The sequence below is a fragment of the Podarcis vaucheri genome, assembly GCF_965113315.1.
Source record: "Podarcis vaucheri genome assembly, chromosome: 12".
NCBI classification, from domain to species: Eukaryota; Metazoa; Chordata; class Lepidosauria; order Squamata; family Lacertidae; genus Podarcis; species Podarcis vaucheri.
In genome coordinates this window covers 12,825,040-12,850,950 of record NC_138750.1, presented here as the reverse complement: position 1 = coordinate 12,850,950, position 25,911 = coordinate 12,825,040, and the positions used below count along the sequence as shown (strand labels likewise).

Here is a 25,911-nt window from a genome sequence, read left to right as displayed (position 1 = left end):
TAGGCTTTACAGTGAAGTCAGTTCATACATTCAGCTGCTTATTATGTTGTAAGCATACAAATGGCAAGGTGGAATAAAACTGTTTAGATCAGTTACAAACAAAATGGGGGGTTTTTTTGCGAAGCCAGTGCAGGACAATAGAATTTACAATGACAGACATTTAAGAAACATAAGATTATATTAATAATTTTTATTTGTATATCATGCTGAAAACATTCCCAAATTAGTAGTAGAAACTCCCAGCCCCCGCCCAATGTCTTCTGCTAGATGAAATGGTAGAATTGGCCATGCATGCAGTCACCATACCGAAGATATTTTTGTTCTTTTTGTGCATTCACACATAACATTCACAGAACTATTTATGTATTGCTGCATTTGCAGCTGCGGGTAACTGCATATTAATAATGGGCACTAGTATATGCTTTCAGAAGTGGGTTCAGCTTCATTTTCTTGGGCATTTTGTTGGTGTCTTATAATAGTCATCAATATATTAGGGAAAATAATGACTTGCAGCATGAGCCTAACCATGTCTACTCAGATGTAAGTCCTACTGAATTCAGCAGGGCTTAAGGTAAAGTAAAGGGTAAAGGGACCCCTGACCATTAGGTCCAGTTGTGACTGACTCTGGGGTTGTGGCGCTTATCTCGCTTTATTGGCAGAGGGAGCCAGTGTACAGCTTCCGGGTCATGTGGCCAGCATGACTAAGCCGCTTCTGGCGAACCAGAGCAGCACACGGAAACAGTGTTTACCTTCCCGCCAGAGCGGTACCTATTTATCTACTTGCACTTTGACGAGCTTTCGAACTGCAAGGTTGGCAGGAGCAGGGACCGAGCAACGGGAGCTCACCCTGTTGCGGGGATTCGAACCGCCGACCTTCTGATCGGCAAGCCCTAGGCTCTGTGGTTTAACCCACAGTGCCACCCGTCCCCAGTAAATGGAGTTCAGATTGCTGCCTTAGCCATGGTGTGACTTTTGATCCCATCTTTAGTCTGTCATGGTACGGCATCTTTAGCAACAGATATGTATGTTGTCTACATCAGAACTTCGCCCACTCTAAACCGGCCCACTAAAGAATGGAAGTTTTCACTTTCTATGAAGTAAGATGGCAAGTGCACTCCCGAAGACCATGCGCTGTTGGCTGCATAATTAATTTATTAGACACCCGATTTCATTGCAAAGATAGCATTGCCCTAGGAGGAAAAGAAAACCCTAAATAGTCTTTGATAGTTTGCAGGCAAAGTGGTGTGAGATCTTCTGTCTACTTCTTAAGAGAGCACTTCTACAGAGTCCAAGAGGCCTGGGTGGAGTATTGACAATGTTGGTTTATTTTTAAACATTAATGATGTCTAGTTGTATAGCATTGATTAAAGTCCATTCAAACATGATCCTCTCTGTGTCCACACTCTCCTACAGATAGAAAAAGGACTCTTCTTTCTAGATATTAAAACAACTAATAAAATCCAAACAGCTCAATAATGTCATGTTTCTATCTAACAGTCCATTGTGATCAGCCCCCTACACACAATCTATTGAAGGGTAGAGCTGCTATAGTACAAATCCACTGAAATAAACTGGAGCAGTGGTCAAACAATGCAGATAGAAAAATTCTATCTGTAAATCCATAGAACGTGACAAGTAACAACTGTCTATGTGTTAATTTATCCTTACCTTCAAAATGGCAAATAGTTCAAATAAATCCCCTCCACTTTGCACACAGATTATCTCCCTGTTCTATAGAGCTTCTTTCAGATGTGTCATCGGGCTGTGTGACCCGTTTTAACACAGCAGAGAGAATAATCGCACTGACATTTTTAATGCAAGAAGCAGGTACTGTAAGTCCATCCTGCCATCTTAAGGGATTTGATGTGTCAGTTGTCAGATGATGGTTGTGCCATTTGACTAGCTTGCATCTAGGATAGGCACTACACACTCATAAGGAAACTCTGTCCAGCATGTCTGTCACAGACTACCGATTTCAGAAAACCAAGTCACTGCCTTATATGTACAGTCATCAAGAGATAAAATATGTTTCTGTGAATCAGCCCTGGCAATCCTCAAGGTGGTTAAAAACTATAGTTATCCAAATTAATCCTGATACCACAGTAAGTTGTGATTTCAGTTAGTGCAGGTCCTGGTGTTCCATACACAGGTCTTCTTTCTGAACTAGTGGACATTAGTATCCATTTGTTCGGTCAGTTTCCATGTCTCTCCTCCATGCATTTCTTTCTAATAATAATGTATATAGCTAGGTTAGACTTTCTGCATTTCAATCTGTTGCAGCTGGTGCCTAGCATGATCTTTCCCATTCAACTTATAAACAGAGGTCTTCTGTTGCCGTTTCTTGAAGCACCACACTGCCAAGATCAACGCAAGCACAATTAGGCATACAACAGTCACCCCAATGGCTATCATGGGATCTTTATCAGAACTGGAACAACTTGCTCCCACACATGGTTCAAAAGTGCTCAAAGGCTTCCCACTAAGTCCATAGGTCAAAGCTTCTCCCTCAACAACATCTGGTGTATCAGTAAAGCTATTTTGAGAAGGTATAGTAGTAACTACTTGCATGGAGGAAGTAATCAGATCTACTTCCTCTGGCAAGGGAATGGGGTCAATGAGATGGAAAACTGTAGAAGTCTCCAGTGTGGCCAAATTCAAGCTCGTGGCTGTGATTACGGATGACAACTCTTGTGTGATGAGTCCCATAGGTGTCGTTGAGACATATCTGGTGTTGTCATCTTTGCTTACACTGACGTTCTCTGGAACAATGGTTGGTGTTAGAGTCCCTAGTATTCTTTTGCTCCCATCAGTGTGTGTCAGTGACTGGACTGTCCCAGCCTGCACAAAATCCTTTTCTGGGCTGCTGCCTGTCTTCCTGACATCAGCATGGTTCAGTTGGTCAGTGCTAATGTCATATTCCATTCCCATAGATCCATCAATTTTATCCCCTTCCTCCTCGTCGACTTCTTCTACAGCTTCTTGAGTAACTGGGTAACCATCTAGCCAGGACTCATCTGTATGAGAGTCTGTACTTTTTGTTGCTTTTGTATCATTGTTCACAATGGCAGGTCCAATGGGGAAGTCCTCACCTTCGTATATCATTTTGGTGCCTTTCTTGTTATATGCAGTTTTCATGCCAATGTGGTTGTCGTCGTCAGCAAACTGGGTCTTCTTCTCATCATGGGTGGCTTTCTCTTGCTCATTTTCCTTCTCCTCTGCCTCCTTGGCATTGTGATCATGTTCTGCGGTAGAAATAGATCGGTCATCGGGAAAATTGTCTTCATAATCGATATGTCCCTCAGTTTCATCTGAAAAGGCAAAATAACAATTTAAGGGGGCTGGGTTTCTGGCACCAGATTATCTTTCACCAGCTCACATCATAACAGAATAAAATTATTTTTAAAGGCTTATGAAGGCTGGGGGTAGAAAATGATGTGATGTGTCCTTTCTCCAGGTCTCACATATGCCTGTTTCAACTGCTGCTCTTGGAAGGTTGCATAGGGGACAATGCCCCAGCCCCTCCCCCAGCATGTGTGCTACCTAGCAACCCAGTGTTATGAAATGTGGTCCTGAATAGACAGGCAATGCCTTATATGGCACAGGAGGTGAAACCAGAAGTATGACTGAATCACAACTGAGGTGCTTCTGCTCCAGAGACTAGGACCCAAACCAACGGATCCAAGTTACAAGAGACTAAACATCAGGAAGGACTTTCTGACAGTCAGAGCTGTTCAACAGTTCAATGGACTCCCTCAGAAGGTGGTGGGCTCTCCTTCCTCAGTGGTTTTTAAGCTGAGGTTGGATGGCTATCTGTTGTGTATGATCTTGTTGAGATTCTTGCATCACGGGATTGGACTCGAAGACCCTTGGGGTCCCTTTCAACTCCACAATTCTATGATTCTGGGTCTGCATTAGTGAGTATGGTAGGATGGTTGAATAGTCACTTTTAGACAAGCGAAAATAGCTTCTGGTAATGCAGTTTCTGGCATTCATGAAACACCCAGGGCCAGGGGACTATGGGACATCTCCTCACATGTACAATTGGACTGATTGCATCTCCTGGCTTTTCCTGATGATGGAAAAGCTGTGGGGGCAGATGAATGCTCTGGGAGGAGGATAGCGGAAAGTGTCCATTCCCTGCTGCTATTTCCAGGTTGTCCTTTGTCTCCAAATCCTACTTTCTAAACTTTATTCCAACTGCCAAATTATCCCCAGAATCCAACTGTACAATCAGGTGTCTGAACTAAAACGAACAAGCACCAAACCAAAAGCCTGTAGGAGTTATGTAACTTATTTAGGCAGCAGACATGGTATGCTTTTAATCCCTTCTTTTCCCCACAAGTGTTTTCTTATGCAATCTGTTTCCCTCCTAATTAATATTACAACTCGTCTTAACAATTACCATATAACGTCTAACTTATTCTTTCTCATCTCACTTGTTCTTTTTTCATCTATTGATCCGGATTTGTCGAAAAAGGTCAAACAGAAGACATGTGCAGAGAGTATTAAACATCTTTGCTTACAGTTTTCCAGCTGGCATTTATGTGCTCCTGCCCAGAGGGTTCTCTTCTTCACCACCCCAGAGGGATGACAGGAGAGGAAGGGGAATTAGTATCCTTTTATGCTAAGGATGTGAGGGATGTGGGTGGCACTGTGGTCTAAACCACTGAGCCTAGGGCTTGCCGATCAGAAGGTTGGCAGTTCAAATCCCCGCGATGGGGTGAGCTCCTGTTGCTCTGTCCCAGCTCCTGCCAACCTAGCAGTTCGAAAGCATGTCAAAGTGCAAGTAGATAAATAGGTACCGCTCCTGCGGGAAGGTACACAGTGTTTCCGTGCGCTGCTCTGGTTTCGCCAGAAGCAGCTTAGTCATGCTGGCCACATGACCCGGAAAAACTGTCTGCGGACAAATGTTGGCTCCCTTGGCTAGTAAAGCGAGATGAGTGCCGCAACCCCAGAGTCGTTCACGACTGGACATAACTGTCAGGGGTCCTTTATCTTTTTATGCTAGGGATATACCACCCTGGCAGTATGGGGTTTTTCTGGCTCCTGCCTTGTCTTGCAAGGAAAAAATGTGGGTAGGATTTGTACTAGGATGGTTGCACTTCATTTACTCCAGACATTTTTGCATTTAGTAGTAAATATCAGTGAAATACTGAGTGTGATGCGCTTTGCTTGTAAACTGTTGTGGATAAAGTGATGTGCATCCCAGAGTCATCTAGATGAGACCTCCATCTGAATTGGCAATAACCAGTGCTTTTTTTCTTTAAAAAAATGTTTAGGGTACTCTCATTTTGACTCAAGGAAATCACCATTTTATAGTTCAAATTGGGTGAAATAAATACAGTAAATGGACGTAGTACAAACAACATGTATTACCTCATGATGATGAAAACTAATTAGTAATTTTCCTACGCATATTGAAATACTGCCCCTCATTGAGGGTGAGCTTTCATCAGTGAAACACCAAACATCCACATTCCACACTGCTTCACACATTAAACGCTCACTTCCGTCTGAGACTCAGGAAAGACTGGGAAAGGAAATGAGGCCGCCATCGATGGTAGCAACAGAACTGACGATTCACTGTGCCAGAGAAGAAACTAAAGATTTTAAGTTTCTTCTCCCGTTAGATTCACAAAATGTTTAGGGGTATGCGTACCCTTGCGTACCCCAAGAAAAAAGCACCAGCAATAACTCTCCCATTTCATTGCAGTTCACAAGACAGTAAGTTGTGCATATATCTGGATGAATGCTCAATAAATAGGTCAGCTGGAGGAGGTCCCTTGTTCAGATTACATCTCTGGTCTGCCATGATCTTTCATAGAGGCTCTGCCATTTTGTGATCACAGAAATGATCAAGGAATTTGACTGCTGTGAAAGGAAGAGCCAGTGTCTGAAAGAAATCTAGCCTGGGTGATAGAAACCAGGCAGGCTAATGCCCAGTAACTGCTTCATGATCAAAATATCTCAAGTAATAAGTAATTATTTCTGTGTCCTTGTAACCAGACCCTGAGCTGTGCTTTATTTTCATCCCACAGCACCATTTCCCCAGTCTTTCCAGTCTTTATTTGCCGGACATTTGAAAAACAAAACCCACAATTGTACGGTGCTTTTGGCATGGTATAGTCCAAAAAACAAACATCATACAATGGAAACCTTAAAGCAAAAACACAAGCTAAAACCATAATAGCAATATAAAAGTATATACCGGTAAATGTGAATAAAACATAAATTCGGAGGATTTAATGTTAGTCCTAGCAGACACACAGAAAATAACAGACATGACTAATTTAGTCCATTAATTTCAATGGGTCTACTTTGAATATAACTTACTTGGATACAACCCATAGTTTGGTTGCTGAATTTCATATTTGGGGAGTAGAATTTATACAAAACAGAATTAATAATGAGCTTTGCAGTTGCGGTTTAACCCTGGAATAACCAAAATAGGATTTTTCTTGTGGTCCCTCTCTCTTTTTTCCTGTTAACCTGAAACATTCTAGTCCAATAAACTCTCCAAGCATCTTATATCCTGAAGCAACCATTCTCACAAATGCACACTTTCATTCCTTTCCAAACTGTAAGGCTTGTTCTGTCTTGGTTGTATCATGGCTACCATAATTTTTCCCCCCTGAAGAAGACAGAAAGTTCTGCCAGAAATAACTTTTTAGAGGTCTGATACTTTAGAAAAAATACAGTGATGTTGACAAGGAAATTCTAAAATATACTCTTTCAATCCTAGACTTTAGCGATTGAACAGCGTTGTGCACCGTAACAGAAATAGAAGGGCAAGCAAAGGAACTCTTATGAAAGTTATTGTGTCTGCAAGTCTAGTCACTGTACCATTTGGATTAAGTTATTTTTATGTTTCTTAGAAATAAATGCTGGTATCAGGATGTGGCTTTATAAGGTCATTTCTTAGCTGGCATGTGTTGATTTGGTTCTGCTGAGGCCAAAACCTACACTGATTTGGCCTACTATTTTTGAAGCCACAGACTTCCAGAGCAAAAGACAGGAAACAGGACTAAAAATTGCTTTCATAATTACATAAATCTAATTTAAAGGGCTATTAGACCGCTAAGTGGAATGACTAACTCAGCCCTTCTTAACAAGTATTGCCTGCTTTGAGGTGCTAGGGAGAATGTCAGAGTTCAGAGACAGTTCTGAATAACCTCCACATGTTCACCCCTATTAAAATCTCATTGAGGTATTATATAAAAGCAATGTGAAACTATGCCAGCCAGATTTCACTCTAGGCTGTAACTCAAGTAGCTGCCAGGGACTCATCCTTTCTTTACTCTGAATGTAACAAATACTTTACTTAATACTAGAAATGTTGGGGATGGCAGCAACAGTTGGTGTTGATTCTGATGATGATTTAGCCATTGGTTACCTCAGAAGATATCGGCGCAATTTGCATTAAAAAAATTACCATAAAGGAAAAATAATAGCCATATAAAACATGAATATTTTTAACAAAATAAAAAAATTACTTCCAGTAGCACCTTAAAAGGTAAAGGTACCCCTGCCCGTACGAGCCAGTCGTGTCCGACTCTAGGGTTGCGCGCTCATCTCGCTTAAGAGGCCGGGAGCCAGCGCTGTCCAAAGACACTTCCGGGTCACGTGGCCAGCATGACAAGCTGCATCTGGCGAGCCAGCACCAGCGCCACACACAGAAACGCCGTTTACCTTCCCGCTATAAAGCGGTACCTATTTATCTACTTGCACTTAAGGGTGCTTTCGAACTGCTAGGTGAGCAGGAGCTGGGACCGAACGACGGGAGCTCACCCCGCCGCGGGGATTCGAACCGCCGACCTTACGATCAGCAAGTCCTAGGCACTGAGGTTTTACCCACAGCGCCACCCGCGTCCCTCAGTAGCACCTTAGAGACCAACTAAGTTTGTTATTGGTATGAGCTTTCGTGTGATGCACAATTCTTCAGATACCTGAATATTTTTATAATTCAGAGCAATACTCCCACCCCAACAAGAAGCTTTGTCAGTACACTAACAATAAAACATAATCAACTCAGTCCATCAAGGGTAAGGTAAGTTTTTACCTGGCACCAGAAAGACATCAGTGAAGGCGCCAGGCAGGTCTCACTGGGGAGAGCGTTCCACAAGACAGCAACAACTGAGAAGGCTCCCTCACCATCACCCTCTGAGCTCCCTCAGAGGAGGGACCCAGAGAAGGGCCTCAGGTGAAGATCTAAGGGTCCAGGTAGGTTCGTATCAGGAAAGGAAACTATTGGGGTCCCGAGCCATAACGAGCTTTAAAAGTTAAATGGGCTCAAAAACATAGAGACAGGCAGTGTTTTCAAAAGCACATTGAAATAGTCCAACCTTGAGGTTACCAGGGCATATCTCAAGACTGGTAGAAGGCACTCTGCACTGCTGAGACTAACTGTGTCTCAGGTGACAGCGGTGGTTCCAGGAGAATCCCCAAACTACAAACTTGATCCTTTAGAGGGAGCCTGCACATCACTCAGGTGGACAGAAGAACCACCCACTAACTCAGTCTTGTATGCATTAAGTTTCATTTGTTGGCCTTCATCCAGTCCATTACTGAAACTAAGCACAGATTTAGCACATCCACTTTCTCACCCCAGGAAATGAAAAGGAGAAAGAGTGGTGTGTCATCAGCATACTGGTCACAACACATTTGAGAACACATGACCCCTTTCAGTGGTCTTATGCAAGTGTTAAACAGCATGGGGGACAGAATCAATCCCTAGGGGATCCCATCCTGGAGAACCTATAGAGCCAAACAATACTCCCCAAGAACCACCTTCTAGAACTGGCCATCCAATTAGGAGCAGAACAACTGCAATGTGTTGACTCTGATATTCAGCTCAGACAGTTGCCCCAGAAGGATATCATGGTTGATGGTAGCAAAAGCCACTGAGAAATAAACAGATTCACACAGGTCATTATACAAGGTGACCAAGGCAGTTTCCATACTAAAACCAGGCCTGAAGATTGATGGAAATTGATCTAGATTTTTTTTGTCCTCCAAGAGTACCCAGTTCTGATTGGCGACCATCTTCTCAAGAACCCAGACGGGGCATTTGACGGTGGTCTCAGAATTGTTAATTGCTCAGAATTGCTTGTAGCAGATGGCTCTGACCACTAATACGCTGTCTAATAAATAGTTTCTGTCTGTCTTTCTCTCAGTCTGTGGGCGTACCTTGCTTTAAAAATGCACCACTGATTACAACAAGATAAACTGGAATCCTGGTTGAATAAGTAAGTAAGGCAAACACTTTCAGCGCAGAACTAGAATAACTCCAGCTCACATAAAAATTAGAACAGGAAAATTGACAGAACAAACTACAGAGTGATTCTGAAATTAAGTACTCTAATGCAAAGATGGGAGCACCAGGCATTTTTATAAAACATTAGTATCCTGCCCAGTTTGAGTGGAAATTCCAACTGATCCACACTCACTTAGGTTTGCACGTTGACATGGAATATGTGCATCTCTATTTCAAATGGAAGTGTTAGCCGCCGGTCAATTCCATTGCCTTATCCACACACAAAATGTAAGACTCTAAACTGGTTTATGCTTTCTACACAGCAACTAAAAATGAGTTTTGGTCATACATTTTGACAGGGCTGTCTTAAGCATATGCAGCCCTGGGGTGCAAATATCCGCCTGGCGCCACCACCACCCCAGGATGCCCAGTCCCCAGGCACGCAGGAGGGCAGAGCCAGCCAGCCACCTCAGCGTCTCGCTGGCTCGGTCGCCCCCAAACTCATGGCACAGAGCCCTTGGCCTGGTGCCCCTGAGAACCTGGCGCCTGGGTGCCCCACACCCCTAGCGCCTATAGGTAAGTGGGCCCTGCATCCTGACACCTATATGAGGACAACATGGCAGATCCAAAACAATATCTTGCCCCTTATTCATTCATGCCTTGTCCTCAATTTTTTTCCCTTGTGCACTATATATTTTATATTCAGGATCAATTATACAATCTCTTCTCTGAACTTTTTCTGCTCCCTTTTTAATTTCCTCCTTCCCAGAACCGTGTTCCTCCACTACCTAATATAGAAATGTTCTGCATACCCTCTAACTGTCGTTTGTCAAGGAAACTGCTCCAAGAACCTGTATTCATGCTTCGCAACTTGTGACGCATGAGGCATTTGGCTTGAGCCTAGGGACTGCGTTCTGGAAATAACACACTGCCCAACCAGTTAGAGAGGCTTTCCTACACAGCAGTGTGTCAGTGAGCTAAGCACCTGGGACATCACTGATCCCTGGAAACATCAGAATACCGCATCTCAAGAGACAGGATACCTTCTCCACACTAGGGCTTTCAGCTGCTTAAGGATGGGCCAGCTCAGTTGTGTTTTGCATGATAATGCTTTTCAGTGCATGGTGAAGAGCTGGCACAATCCATATCTCATGTCAAGATCTGTTATTTCACTTGCAAGTGTCATTGTTTCTCACAAATGCTAACAGGGACTCACCTTTCTGCGTGAGACAACATACTAGAGTCCTCTTCACATTGCCCCTTTTCAGTTACTTGGATGCTATGTGATTATGCTGTCCTAAAGATCACTCGTTAAAACAAAAAGCTTGAGCCATGGTGTAAATAAGTACTGAGACTAGTTGACCACCACAACACAGGGGAAGCCCTCTGCGGTGTCTAGAATAGGCTGTCCTCTTCCCCCAGCGTATGGTTTCTTACATGGGTTGCAGCCTTGAACATCAGGTTTCTGGCTCATTTGCCCAGCCCTTAGAGAGGACAGAGGACAGGACTCCCAGCATGTATAGCAGGGATGTAGAAACATATATCCCTCTAGATGTTGTTGGACTTAGAATCCCATCAGCCCCAGCCAGGGTGACCAATGGTCAGGGACAATGGGCATTTGTAGTTTAACAACATCAAGAGACATTATGTCTATGGTATATACAATTTTAGTCTTTACCTTCCATATACAGTGGTACCTCGGTTTTCGAACGTCTCCACTGATGAACATTTCAATTTTCGAATGCCGTAAACCCAGAAATAAATGCTTTGGTTTTTGAACATGCCTCAAAAGTCAAACATGCCACGCAGCTTCCACTGAGTGCAAGATCCTCAGGCCTAGCTGTTGGTTACTGAGTTTTCGGTTTTCGAATGTTTCAGAACTTGAATGGTCTTCCGGAACGGATTAGGTTCAAAAACCAAGGTACCACTGTGTTCATATACCTGTGGTTTATCTGTTTTAGTTTTATTTCATGTCTTTATTTCTTCAACAGTGATCACCCTCCCTGTGGAATGCCCTCCCTTCAGATGTCAAGGAGATAAAGAATTGCACAACTTTTAGACGACCTCGAAGGCAGCCCAGTATTGGGAGGTTTTTAACGCTTGATGTTTTTATTATGTTTTTTAAGCTGCCCAGAGTTGCTGGGGAAACTCAGCCAGATGGGCGGGGGAATAATAATAGTAGTAGTAGTAGTAGTAGTAGTAGTAGTAGTAATAATAATAATAATAATAATAATAATAATAATAATAATAATAATTTGTATAAGGACAATGTACATTGTCATCAGATCCCAATTGATAACACCGTATGTGAAGATCCACTGCAAGTTCGCATTAGGACATTGAAGGACAATCCAAAAAAATAAAGATATGATAATCCTGAATCGATAGAACTCACCTTTGACACAAGCTTGGACTTGACCAAACCATTCCCCACAGGTGTGACAGAGCAGAGTGAAAGCAGCATCTTTGTTACTCATGACATATCCCTGAGCACAGACATAGTGCAGTTCGTCACCCATTTCAAACCCGGTGTGGCCGTGGAGAACTGTGTGAGGAAAGGAAGGGGGGTTCCCACACGGTTTGCCTAAGGAGATAAACAAGCAGAAAGCAAACACATTTAAGTATCTGATTAGCTGAAGGGCTTGAGGAATGTAAAAAAAAAAGGGGGGAATGACTAAAATGGCTGACTCAGCGGACGCGGTGCTGCAATCTTTTAGTTTCAGGTCCCATTTGTATACTCTACGGCACATTTTCATCTTATTTTTTTAAATAGGAAATGAAACATGGGAGAAGTGGGGTTTCACAGATTTTTGTAGGTGATGACATCTTGGGAGCTAAACTCCTCCAAAGTGCAAGTCTGGACAAATAAAGCCCATCTCGTATACCACTGATGACAAAATCAATCTAGGGCTAGTTCGAATAACTTAATTTATGACTTTACTTGATGTTACTAAATAACTGGAAATTCACTGTCCGCTAAACTCAATGCTCAAAATCGGCGGGAGAAAATAAAAATTGCAGAAACGAAAGCTGTCATGGGAAAGCCTTATGAACAGTCTAGCATTGTACAGAACAAACTCGGTTCTTGTTTGCTATTTTAGCCTAAATTCATGTGGTTCATGTTTGTATTTAAAAGCCCCTGGTGATTCTCCCCCCGCCTCTTTTGTTGCTAAGAGAAGGCCAGGTTACATAATCCGTCATTTTCTGATGAGGAATTTGTGCCAGACGTTCACCTGGCAAAATCCGAATTTCCATTCCTGGGCTAAACCACTGCATTTTCTGCAATAGTAACAAGTTGCAGTCAACTTGTGGAATAGAGACTTGATTGTCTTGCAGCCAATTGAATCACTCAAACACGGAGGGAATAAGGAAAGTTCAGGCGATCTGTGCAACAAGTCTTTCCAAAGTTTATTTCTAAGAACAATTACAGCGGGGAAAAGATATACAGAAAAGTTAAGGAGCAGGGGACAATGTATCTTCAGTCTAAATGTCCACTCCTGGCTTTCTCCTTCGGTGCTAGCAGACCTACAACAAGTTCTGAAAGGGGAGAGACAACCACTTTTAAGATTTATAGATGGAGTCTGGATTTAGTTTGTTCTGCGAAACAGCAGACTCGGTGGCTTGGAGGTTCTGGTCAGGGAAGAAGGGCAGTTAACTGTCAGTTAGACAGTTAGACGTTAGAAAGTTAGACGTTGGGACTTAGCTGTCCTGTGAGAGAGAGTTTTGAGATAATCAGATACTCTTGGGACTTCATAAACTGTCATCGAGCACATTTAAGACCCAAATGTAAATATTAGTACAGTCATATCTCGGGTTAAAGACGCTTTGGGTTAAATCTTTTCAGGTTGCGTCCCGCGGCGACCCGGAAGTAACAGAACAGGTTACTTCTGGGTTTTGCCGCTCACGCATGCACAGACGCTCAAAATGACACCACGCGCATGCGCAGAAGCAACAAGTCACGACCCGCACATGCATTCCTCTCAGATTGCGAACGGGGCTCCGGAACGGATTCCGTTCGCAACCAGAGGTACCACTGTATTTCCTTTTGTACATAATATCCCTATAATAATCAATATTAGTTCAACCTTTCTTCTATGCTGGTGTCTATCTCAATACTAAGCCTATTGTACCAAGCAGTGACAGGAAGTCTTTAAAAGTGTTCTAAGGGAATAGTAGCAGTGGGGAAAAGTTTGTGTTGATGAACTCACAGAGCTTTTAGAGTTTGCTGGATTGATTTTATTGCTTTTAGAGTTTCTGTGCTTTATTCTGTTTTTACCCTGTACACCATTTCTATGGCTTTATGCTGTGAAGTGGTTTATAAACTTGTTGAACAGAATAAAATGAATCAAGAAACTCAGAGATATTGTGGCAGGGAGTTCCATATCCCGGAAACATAAAACTTAAATAAGCACATAGGCGTACCCTGTATTTATGCAAAGTGAGGCTGAGAGAACACTTACACTATGCCTGTCTAGACACCCAAACATACGTTACTGATTGGTGATGTTTTCAGAAATTAGGCCTTTCATCTTCCAAAAGCTCCAATGAAAGTAAGAGTTTAGCAAAATCTGTAGATTGTCTTCAACCAATCATGCAATTTACCTGTGAAATTGCCTCCAGGCAACCAGACAAGGGAGCATTTGCAAGCCACAGAAATGGCTGTAATGAACACAGGATTCAGGTCAGACAAAATATCACCTTTCATGTTAAAAGTTTCTGTTTCTTGCTGCTTAAAGATATGCAGGCAATCCCTGATGGAAGTTCAAAAGCTGGGAAAGGGGCATCTGAGTTGGATTTGCAAGCGTCTGGGGTTCAGATTCAATACCCTGTGTATTTCTTTGCTTAATCAATTGTGCAAAATGAATAATTTGCATGATGTGCAATTCTCACTCTGCATGATGTGCAATTCATGTTATTCTGGAGCATTGTTTTGTTTTGTTTTTTAGTAGATGCAGATACAAAATCAGGGGGTTTTGTTCTATAAATCCTTTGCTACAACACACTTGTTCTCTGCTTAGTGCCACAATGGGATCTGGAACACAGCCTGGCCTGTGAGCGACTGCTGGGTTGTAGGGCTGGAGACTCCTCTCTGCTTCTAGATTATATTTCCTTTTTTTTTTTTTATGAACACAACAAATATTCTAGCAAGAGCCTGCACTCAGCTGAGAAGAGGCAATTTGTTTCCATGCTAATTCATGCCCGTGGCAAATTATTCCTTCCTAATTGTTAATGGACATTTCAGAAAGAACAAGAAAAAATATTTGATTTGGCTTGCCGTAGTGATTATTTCTGTGGTCCACCAATGCTGACCTTCAACTTTCACACAAAGAGCATCGTATCTGCCACTCGGAGAGGGATCCATTTCAATCTGGACATCAATAATCTTCACGCTCTGCGGCTTGCTGCCTGTCCTGTTGCACACAGTTGTCCTGAAATAGAGGAAGGAGACAAAAAGATGATCAGCAGCTGGGCTAGTAAGGCTCTGAATTGTGTCCAGTTCTCCATAGACCACACCTGACAGGTGGGCAGACGATTGGTATGAATTTAAACTGGGATGACTCTGGTCTGACGGCCATCACATTTCATACTGAGCTACCAGTAGCCAAGGCGTGGCTGGCTCATGTGAAAAGTGCCGCTGATGTTACATGCAAGTCTCTACTAAAACTTTTCTTATGTTGAATAGGCAAAGCATCAGTGGGGCTCTCTGAATTCTCTCCCTTGATAGCATCTAGGAAGAATTACTGAGTATGTTAGCACCTGTCTGACTGAGAAATCCTCAGGCTTGAGCAACATACAGTGATACCTCAGGTTAAGTACTTAATTCATTCTGGTGGTCTGTTCTTAACCTGAAGAACCACTTTAGCTAACGGGGCCTCCTGCTGCTGCTGCACCGCCGGAGTACGATTTCTGTTCTCATCCTGAAGCCAAGTTCTTAATCTGAGGTGCTATTTCTGAGTTAGCGGAGTCTGTAACCTGAAGTGTATGTAACCGAGGTACCACTACACTCTACACCTTTTTTAAAAAAGAAATATATTCTGCAGCAAGGTAACCTAAATTCTGTACTAAAAGTTCTAAGATCTGTATAAATGATGCAAATAAACCAATATGCATGATTTTTAAAAAATAATAATTATGCACAATTTGTTCTAGCCATGAGGAAGGCCTAGGAGCTCTGCTGGGGCACTAAAGCCCTCAGATGCAGCCGATGGAAGCATTATTCAGTGATCCCTCCGGCTTCTGATTCTTCAGTTCCCAGTGTTTACATATTTTCAAGTGTTAGATTGGAGCTATTATTATTTTATTATTATTTATTACATTTGCATACCGCCCTATACCCATAGATCTCAGGGCAGGTCACAACACTGAGCTAGAAGCTAAGTGTTCTTTGGGTTTTTAAAAACAAATAAAAGCTGAGATTTGCAAGCAGCTGGCCTTTGTGCATAACGCCACATTCTGTGGGGTTTTCTGTGCTCCTTCTGAATTGTAAGAAACACATACCATCATGCTTCAGGCTGTCTTTCTCTCTACATCTGAGCAGGAGACATTATTAGGATGAACAGATGCAAAAATGGAAAGGACTCCCACACCTTTAACAATGGCAACTATTAAAGGTGCTTACGCCCTCTTACGCTTTTGCATCCGGACAACCAGGGAAACACCCATTTAAAAGTCATTCTCTCTCTCTCTCTTGTGTGCTGAATTCTGATCTCCCATGATTTGGTCAGCCTTTACGAAACTTCCCTAAGACTCCAGGTTCATCAAAGCATGGCGATATTGAAACACATTTTAATATGGTAGATAATGAAATTATCATTTTTTCCAGTTCCTTTATTGGGAGTGTTATTCTGCGTCATACCGCTTAGCTCCATCTATGCCCTGGTTATTAAATTTCGAGCACGGTCGAATTTTGCCAGAGAGGTGACACTTTGGACACAAGAGCAAAAAATAAATGCATCTGCAAGGACTCTGTTGGAATGCGTAAGTGAAAATATATCATTCAGTGAAGAGTGTGGTAGCCTAAAGTGTTTTGCTTTTTCAGTGCGGTAGGGGAGATATGTCAAGCAAGCGAAAACTCTCAGGGTACTGTTGGAAATATTTTCCCCCATTTGAAGCAACGTACCTTCTTTTGAAGTACAGTTGCACTTCAAACCCCTTTCGTTTTTAACATCTGACAGTCAAATTCATAAAGCACCTGGCTAATAGAAGCAAATAGGGCTTATAGGCCATATTCAACATAATTTGCAAGGTTGAACATTCAGACAAGTCTGGGGTGGAGGAGGGCAGCAGCAGGTACCTAGAGTGGCAAAATGCTCTCTTGAAAATCAGTGTTTCTTAGTTCTACTATTACAAAGTCAAAGGCGGATTTAGGGCTGTGTGACCATGCTGGGTGCCAAGCCTACAACTATGAGGTGGTGAATTGAGCTGAACAAAAGGTGAGAGGGGGCCAGGGGTGGGGGGCATGTCGAATTCTGGCCTCACACAGGGCACTGCTGAAATTTGAAAGGCCAAAGTCTGCCCCTGACAAAGTAGCTCAACCATTTTATTTGGAGATAAGTCATGTGTGTTGGTTAGAGGAAATTTCACCGTTTCACCACCTCTCCTGGTATGCCCCGCAGAGGACCTTAAGGTCCATGACTAATAATAGTTTAGAGGTCCCGGGCCCTAAGGAAGTCAGATTATCCTCCACCAGGGCCAGGGCCTTCTCAGTGATGGCTCCAACCCGGTGGAATGCTCTGTCCCATGAGACCAGGGCCCTGCAGGATTTAACTTCCTTCCGCGGGGCCTGTAAGACAGAGCTATTCCACCTGGCTTTCAATTTGAACTTAGCCTGGTCTTTTATTCCCCTTCCTTCCCTCCCCCTCCCCTTTTTATGAAGATTACCTGCTCTGGGATCCCACAGCTAATTCTCCCCTGGTCTCCTCACTGGACCAAATAGGACTAACTTAGCCATCTAGCCCTGGTGATCATCTAATGTTTATTGGATGGATTCCCCCCCAAATTGATTTTTGAATTCTGAATTTACTGTTATTTGCGTTTTATACTGTATTTTGTGCTGTTTTTTGTTGCATCAGTTAAGTGTTTTAAATTTGTTGTTAGCCGCACTGAGCCCGGTTTTCTGAACCGGGAAGGGCGGGGTATAAATAAAATTATTATTATTATTATTATTATTATTATTATTATTATTATTATTATTATTAATTTTAATGCTCCTTACCCAACTGAGCCATCCGCCAGCCAGCTCCTGGTACACACAGCAAAAGAACAATCTCTTATGGCTCTCCTTAGATCTTCTCTGCTGGCTAATCGAGCTCCTACTGCAGCGCATGATTCGTGAGCCATTGCTAAGTCCAGACTCTGGGAGCCGTTCCTGGGACCAAGGGCAAACAATTTCCCTGCAATTCAAAAGACACAGCGCAGCATGTGATGACATGAGATGGCTTGGTCTAACTGCATTTTCTGCTTCTCTCTCTCTCTCTTTCTCATAGAATCATAGAATCATAGAGTTGGAAGAGACCACAAGGGCCATCGAGTCCAACCCCCTGCCAAGCAGGAAACACCATCAGAGCACTCCTGACATATGGTTGTCAAGCCTCTGCTTAAAGACCTCCAAAGTAGGAGACTCCACCACACTCCTTGGCAGCAAATTCCACTGTTGAACAGCTCTTACTGTCAGGAAGTTCTTCCTAATGTTTAGGTGGAATCTTCTTTCTTGTAGTTTGGATCCATTGCTCCGTGTCCGCTTCTCTGGAGCAGCAGAAAACAACCTTTCTCCCTCCTCTATGTGACATCCTTTTATATATTTGAACATGGCTATCATATCACCCCTTAACCTCCTCTTCTCCAGGCTAAACATGCCCAGCTCCCTTAGCCGTTCCTCATAAGGCATCGTTTCCAGGCCTTTGACCATTTTGGTTGCCCTCCTCTGGACACGTTCCAGTTTGTCAGTGTCCTTCTTGAATTGTGGTGCCCAGAACTGGACACAGTACTCCAGGTGTGGTCTGACCAGAGCAGAATACAGTGGCACTATTACTTCCCTTGATCTAGATGCTATACTCCTATTGATGCAGCCCAGAATTGCATTGGCTTTTTTAGCTGCCGCGTCACACTGTTGGCTCATGTCAAGTTTGTGGTCAACCAAGACTCCTAGATCCTTTTCACATGTACTGCTCTCAAGCCAGGTGTCACCCATCTTGCATTTGTGCCTCTCATTTTTTTTGCCCAAGTGCAATACTTTACATTTCTCCCTGTTAAAATTCATCTTGTTTGTTTCTCTCTCTCTCTCTCTCTCTCTCTCTCTCTGTGTGTGTGTGTGTAAGGATAATGGCTGCCGAGAGAGACTTCTCAGGAAACCGCTGAAGACAGCGTGGGTTTGCGTGATCTGTCTGAAGTGAAACAGAGGAGATCCCTGAACATTAATAGGGAGAAACCCGACCATGAGATTGCAAATATGTTCTTCCAAGTTATATGTTTATGAAAGTAAAGTTGTTGTTTTTAAAAATACAGTCATACCTCAGGTTGAAGTTGCTTCAGGTTGAGCGCTTTTGGGTTGCGCTCCGCAGCGACCCAGAAGTAACGGAACACGCATGCGCAGACGCTCAAAATGACGCCGCGCGCATGCGTGGAGGTGGCGAATCGCAACCCGCACACATGCAGACATGGGTTGCGTTTACTTCAGGATGCAAACCGGGCTCCAGAACGGATCCCGTTCGTATCCCGCGGTACCACTGTATAAAGAGTCTGGACAGTGCATATCCTCAGAATGTATTTTGATACATACACACCACAAGCAAGCGGTAGATAAACTTTGCTTTTTACAAAATATGAGAGTCCATGGAGCTGGGTAGGCGCATTGAAATGTAATGTTAAAAGGCAAAGGTGGGGCTCCAAACAACTCCAGATTACTCCTTTTCAGAGGATCTGGCCAGAGCCAATAGGCTAGGATTACCAGATGTCCCTGTTTCCCGGGGACAGTCCCCGGATTTGTGAATAAGTCCCTGGACAAATTCCATCCCCGGAATGTCCCTGGATTTCATCTAATGTCCCCGGGAAACGCAGCAGCGGCAGTCTCAGCAGCCCAGAGCAGTTGGCTCTGGCTGGCTTCAGGAGCTACTCAGAAGTTCCCATATGATGGTGGTGCAGGGGCTCCAAGATGCAGCTTCCGGGCTGCCTCCACCTTCCCTGACCCCAGCAACTAAGCTGTGAAGGGAGGCTTCATGCTGCCTATCGGAGCAGCCTCCCAACTCCAACTTGTGTGCAAGCAGGAGGGGTCAGGGATCTCAGTTAGGCAATGGGAAGCCTCCCTTCCCAGCTGAGGGATCCCCCCTCCTGCTTGCACACAAGTAGGAATGGGATTAGGGGTGCTCCGATGGGAAGGTGCTCTCGGCCCTCCTTCTCCACCTTCCATGCCTGCGCACCGCTTCCCCACCACCATTGAACAACCAACAACTCAGGCGCTGCCCAGACTCATGGAGAAAGGAGATAGAAGCCTTGGAGGAAGCGGAAACGTGGCAGTTGAAGTCAAGGTGGCGGCCGCCCCTCTGCCACCGCCATCGCTGCAGCATCAATGTCCTGAACGTGTAGTAACTAACTAACTAACTACCGTATTTTTTGCACCATAACACTCACTTTTTTCCTCCTAGAAAGTAAGGGGAAATGTCTGTGCGTGTTATGGAGCGAATGCCTGCGGGTGGTGGGGGGGATCTGCTGCAGTCGTGAGCAGAGGATCCACGGTTCCCCTTCCTTTCCTCCTCCATGGTTACAAAGCATGGATCCACATGGATCCTCAGGATTTTTGCATTGGGCTACTCCAAACTCACTGTCAGATCACATGTGTGTGGCCACAGCATGAACCACAAAAATCATATATCCACTATTTCATTTAGAATATTTTTTTTCTTGTTTTCCTCCTCTAAAAACTACGTGCGTGTTATGGTCTGGTGCGTGTTATAGAGCGAAAAATACGGTAACTAACGTGTCCCTGGATTCATTCAAAAAAATCTGGTAATGTTACAATAGGCTGCAGCCAGGGAAGGCGGTTGCCCAAGACGACTGATGGTCTGAAGTATTGTAGCACTTACTACTACTACTACTACTACTACTACTACTACTACTAAAATTTATTTATACCCTGCCCTCCCCAGCCAAGACCAGGCTCAGGGCAGCTGACACCAGGTATAAAAACAATTGATTGAAATACAGCTTGAAAACAAGATTAAAATATGACATGAAAACATTAAAATGCAGCTTCATTTCACGAGGGATTCCTGCTTCAACCATCCAACCACTCTGAGGTGTTGGAAGGGAGCTGAAAGGAGACTGGGGGAAACAAGAAGCCACCACCCTTTTTCTACTCAGGTGCCTAAAACTGCAGTGTAGTTGCTGGATCTCTAGTGGCATGCCTTTTCTAGACTTAGGATGTGGCTGGCAACAGGGCAAGGCCAGTGAGAGATGTCTTCACACACCCTCATGGATTGTCAGGGTCAATGTGTGTTTGCGCACAGTGATATGCATGAACTGATATGCATGTTTTTCTCTCTGGTATCGGCACAGTTACAACAACCACCTACTACACCTAGATTCTCAAAGTCGGGTTCTATTTCCATTTGTTTCATTATTCCATTTGCCCCGGCAGAACAGTATATGCAATTTATATGACTCAGAACAATTATGACTGTCATGACATAATTGGAATAACTTTTTATGACCTTCAAAAGACTTAACATGTGTTTATTGTCTTGGGTACATAAGCAAATCCCCCTGCACAGAAGTAAGACTATGAAGCCCATTCATAAAAATTCAAAAGTCTGGCATTTCACTATAAATGTCCTAAGAGAACAGAATTTACAGTCCCTACAATTTTATTTCACACTCATATTTTTTTAAAAAAAAATCCAACAACTCTGTAGTAACCTCCCGCAAGTCAGCCAAGGCTTACCATAAAACATAAGTGAAAGAAGAAATAAGTCTTTAGAGAACCCATCTGTCTCATCCTTCTACAGATACCATTAACAACCTCACATTATGCTTATAAAAACCTTTCAGTTTGGAGGATGTCTCTTGCATACAACCTTATAGACTGCAGTTGTAACAGAAGAATTCATGCATCATAAAAGGACATATTAAAACAAAAGGTTTTATGAATCTAGAAATGTACTTTCACCTTTTCCATTCACGCTTTGTGAATTAAATAAATCTGCACCCTAAAGGAAATATATTCTAACTAGATAGAAGCTTTTATTTAGTGCTTGTATAACAGATAACCCCTAAGTGTGTTTCATTGCATACAATGAAAATTACTCCCTAATAAATGCGATAAGGACAGCAGCCAGAAGTCGCAATTCAAAACATGCAAGAAAGCCCCACTGAAATCGATAGATTGCAACTGGTCCTGTTTCTTAGCATATCTATCTGGCAGATTCTATGGGAATTTACTTCCATGTATTGGGCATAGCATGCAGAAAATGTATTAAACATCAGAAATGCAAATTACTAAGCAGTCAGAAAGGGCTAGAGATATAGCGACTTGTAGCAATTTGCACTCCTGTTTGTCTCTAAGGCCAAACCAGACAGGAAGAGGAAGAGCCATTAAGAAAATAACCTACCATTTATTTATTTTTATGTTAGCAAAAGTTGTGGGGAAACCCAGTTTATACTGGGAGGAGGGATGAACACTCAGACCATGCTATTTTCCTGTTTATAATTGCCCCCCTCAAAACTTATAGTTGCCCCATCCGACAAGAGTTCTGTAAAACTTGGACGACGGCATACTCGGACAGTAAACTCAGGGTCTTTCCCACAATTACAATTTATAGTTGCTGTTTGATCTGACATTTTTAAGAGTGAATTTGTCACGGAGTGTCTGCACCCGATGTTCCCATTATGAGAGAGTGACTCATAGGATTGTAGATTTGAAAGGGACACCCGGGGTCATCTAGTCCAGCCCCTTTCTGCACCAATGGTGGTCTGTGACCAAACTGAGAAAAGGCTGTAGCGACACCCCAATGCACCCTCATGCTCCCTCAGCTGATATATTGGAGTTATGAGCATGCGCATGAGCATAGTCCTTTCGTGACTTCTTAAATTACTTACTGCCTAGTGCTCCACATTATTGAATTTGTGGAGATACAGGAGATTAGAAGAGGAACTAGATGTCTGCCTGAGCTATGGCAAGCCTGGTTATTGTGATGACATTTTGTCTGCAGTACCATATCTATCTGTCACATGTCTCCTCTGAACTGGGCTCATAAACTGACACCTCGCTGACAGTGGCACGAATCAGTTGCCTCTCAAAGACAACTGAGCCAATGTCTTTGAATCCGAGAGCCAGTGTGGTGTAGTGCAGTGTTTCCCAACCTTTTTTGGGCAAAGGCACACGTGTTTCATGAAAAAAATCTCGAGGCACACCACCATGCCAGATGGGGAAAGGTCACTTTTTACTTATGTGAAAAAAAATAAAAAAATAGTAACAGCATAGAAGGTAATGGTTAGGCTAGCATCCCTCTTCCAAATATGCTAGGTTTTTATTTGCAAGGACTGTTCTACATGGGAAAGCATTCAGCACTGTCATTCTCCCATCTGCCATCTGAATTGGTACTATTCTGGGTCAACTTACTCTGCTGCATGTGTAGATGAAAATGGCACCAAGTGTGGGGGAGGGGGCAGAACAGGTTTCAGATACAGGATATTAAGCATACACGTACTTCAGAATGAACTGGTTGCTTGCTTTGCAAGTTTTCATTTTCCAAATGACTGCCTTGGCAAGCACAATACCTACCAGGCTCAACGCCGGTCTCGCGCTGCCGCTTCCTGCGCTCTCAAGGACCCGGGAGGAGGAAGGCGTGAAGGCAATCCCGAAGGCGCGGAAACCTCGCGCATGCGCAGGCCTTCTGCCTGCGACAGCCCAGTAGGCCGGCCGAAGCGAGCGGCGATGGGATGTGGGAGGGAGCTCGCTCGCCGCCCCACGTGTGCCTATGTGGGGCACGTTACAGCCCCGTGACCGTCAGCGCCACGCAGGCAGCCAGGCAGGCGGCAGACGGCGAGAGCCCCGCGCTGGGCGGCCTCTCCTCGCCGCCGCCGCCCCGCCTCTCGCCGCCCGCCTCCCTCCCACGGCACACCAGGCAACGTCTCGCGGCACACTAGTGTGCCGCGGAACACCGGTTGGGAAACACTGGTGTAGTGGTTAAGAGCGGTGGACTCGTAATCTGGTGAACCAGGTTCGCTTCCCCGCTCCTCCACATGCAGCTGCTGGGTGACCTTGGGCCAGTCACACTTCTCTGAAGTCTCTCAGCCCCACTCACCTCACAGAGTGTTTGTTGTGGGGGAGGAAGGGAAAGGAGAATGTTAGCTGCTTTGAGACTCCTTAGGGTAGTGATAAAGCGGGATATCAAATCCAAACTCCTCAAACCACCCTGCAACCACCACTCAAAGGAGGAGGATGCTTGTACACAAAGGAGAATTCTGAGGATCCATTCTAGATCGTTCACAAAAGTCAGTAGACTAAAAAGAAAGTTTTTGAGCACATCACTCTGGAATACTAGCTGAATTATGCTGCCTTTGTATAGTAACATACCCCAAAATTCAAGAAAAGCAGGAACTATTCTGCTATAAATGGTAAGTTTGGAAAGACCTTAAGTCAGTTGGGGCTAATCAGTAGCTACCAGTATCTACTAAACAACTGAAAACAAGCATTTTTAGATCATTAATTTGATTCAGCGTTGGTCAGTTGTTCTATATTTTATAATTTGGTGATTTTAATCTACACCACCATGATATTTTTTTTCTAATTACTTAGTTATATCTATATAGTCACACACCCACAAATAAAAAATAGATAGAAACAGATTTTAAAATAGTTTTTAAAAATTGGTAAACGGTTGAGTTGGGGCAAAAGACATGATGACTTTGGCATCAAAAGTTCAGACCCCACACTCAATTTTGAGCAGCAGAATGAAATTCCCAAACGTGAACATGACATGCCTTGCCACTGATTCTAATTTCCCTGTGCAGTTCCGTCAAATTAAAAGGAGAATTGAGGGGAAAGAATTTGCATTTCTGTCTGAGGGACTCAGCCTAAGCAAACCTCAAATTCACACACCTTCCCAGTGAAATGCTCTGGCCAAAAAACTCTGCTCTTTCCCTGTGGGATACTCCCCTCCCTTCACCTCACACAGCAACCGGCAAATAAATCCGTTAGGCAGTTTGAATATGAATATATATATATATATGCCTGGACCGTTAATAGGGGTTGGGGAGTGTGAGGGAGGGGAAATTATGCCTGTCCATCAGAATGGCTCCAACACCATCACATTGTGGATCCTTTTCTTCCATTCAGTCTTATCCCAAGTATATCAGCAGAGACAGGAGGTGAAACTGGCAGGACAAAGCCTAAAGAAGGATACGCTGCTAATATTTGGACTTTGTGGTTTTTTTTTAAAAAAAACCCCTTTCATAAATGCATCTCAATATCCAGTGCATGCTTTTCTATGCGACCCCTTCTCTTTCTTCCCAAAAGCAATGCGAGTAAACAGTACCACACACTGCTTTGTGTCTCCACCCCCTTTCCCTGCAATAACCCCCCCTCAAAAAAAAAATAAAAGAAAAGAAAACCAGCATCCCAAATGCTTCTTGCAAATCAATGTGCAAAAGCCAAAGCTGTAGGGAAACATTTCCAAATCTAGCATCAACCCTGATGCAGAATTGCATTATAAAGTTTTGATTGACTTTTCCCACAGGGCATTAAAAAAAACAAAACCCTTTTGCATGATCCATCCTATCTTAGCCTTTGAAAGACTTTTGCTTTTGGCGACGTGCAACGTTGACTGCGAGAGATTTGAATCTCGCAAATCCTTTCTCCCGATCCCCCCCCTTCCCCCCGGCAGTGATCCACAAACCCTTAAGCACTCTGGGGATGGCCGGAGAGCGACAAGCGAGGGCTGAGCAGGACTCACCATCCGCTTCGACAGAGGCGTCTTGGAGGAGGAGGAAGAGGAGCGCGGATCCCACAGCCTGGGCAAAAGTGGCAGGAGATCTGGTAGGAGCTGGATCCATGGCAAGGAGAGGAGGGAAGGTCGCCCGCAAATAAGTCCCTCTGAGCTTGAAGAATCCGGAGGTGGAGGGATCCAAGTTGCAAGATCCTGGCGCTTTGGGGATGGAGCGACAGAAGGAGGAGATCTCCCTAAGGCTGCCCCGGGCAAGAAAGGGGGAGCGCGCGAGTTGATCTGCCAGCTGAGGTTTTTTTTTGGAGAGAGCTTTTCTCCAGCCCACGGAGAACCGGTGTGAAAAGTCACGTTGCCCTGTCAGTAAATGTTGCATACATCAGAGGGGGGAATTTTTATTTTTTTTAAAAGAATTTGAAAAATAATAATCAAACGCATATAAGGGAAAAGAGAGGGAGGGTGGAAAGGGGTGACGAAGGGAGCAGCTGGAGAAAAGTCCCAGCTTTAATCCGGAATGAGTCGTTCACACGCGTGAATTGAAATATTCGTGTCAAAAGGGGGGGGGGGGTTACTTTACATAGGGACCCCAGCTGATCTTTCCATCGTTGCAGCTGCTGAAAAAAACGTCCAGCCATGGTCACGGCCTCTTTCTGTGTTACAGCATACCCCAACCTACTTATTTATTTACAGTGGTACCTCAGGTTAAGTATTCGTTCCGGAGGT

The 25,911-nt window shown here is 43.8% G+C and overlaps 1 protein-coding gene and 1 long non-coding RNA gene across 2 annotated transcripts; one reads left to right on the top strand and one right to left on the bottom strand.

The window, feature by feature from the left end:
- Positions 1-1,302: 1,302 nt before the first annotated feature.
- SUSD5 (sushi domain containing 5) lies at positions 1,303-25,869 on the bottom strand. The gene is made up of 5 exons (XM_082192846.1): positions 25,201-25,869; positions 17,469-17,646; positions 14,564-14,682; positions 11,649-11,837; positions 1,303-3,308 (listed from the first exon to the last, which is right to left on the bottom strand). The coding sequence occupies exons 1-5, from the start codon at positions 25,562-25,564 to the stop codon at positions 2,251-2,253; spliced, it is 1,908 nt and encodes a 635-aa protein (XP_082048972.1). The 5' UTR covers positions 25,565-25,869; the 3' UTR covers positions 1,303-2,250.
- LOC309515252 lies at positions 12,008-18,696 on the top strand. Its single transcript, XR_014212361.1, has 4 exons — positions 12,008-13,379; positions 13,427-14,774; positions 16,077-16,231; positions 18,571-18,696. It is a non-coding gene; the product is annotated as an uncharacterized lncRNA (long non-coding RNA).
- Positions 25,870-25,911: the final 42 nt, after the last annotated feature.

What these genes read in the sequence shown, in the direction of transcription:
- SUSD5 (XM_082192846.1), bottom strand. Translation starts at nt 25,564, where the DNA reads ATGCAACATTTACTGACAGGGCAACGTGACTTTTCACACCGGTTCTCC. An exon ending in CGCCTCTGTCGAAGCGGATG is followed by an intron (nt 17,647 to 25,200) that starts GTGAGTCCTGCT and finishes TTTGAATTGCAG; the next exon opens with GGAAATTGTTTGCCCTTGGT. An exon ending in AGTCCAAGCTTGTGTCAAAG is followed by an intron (nt 3,309 to 11,648) that starts GTGAGTTCTATC and finishes TTGCCTTTTCAG; the next exon opens with ATGAAACTGAGGGACATATC.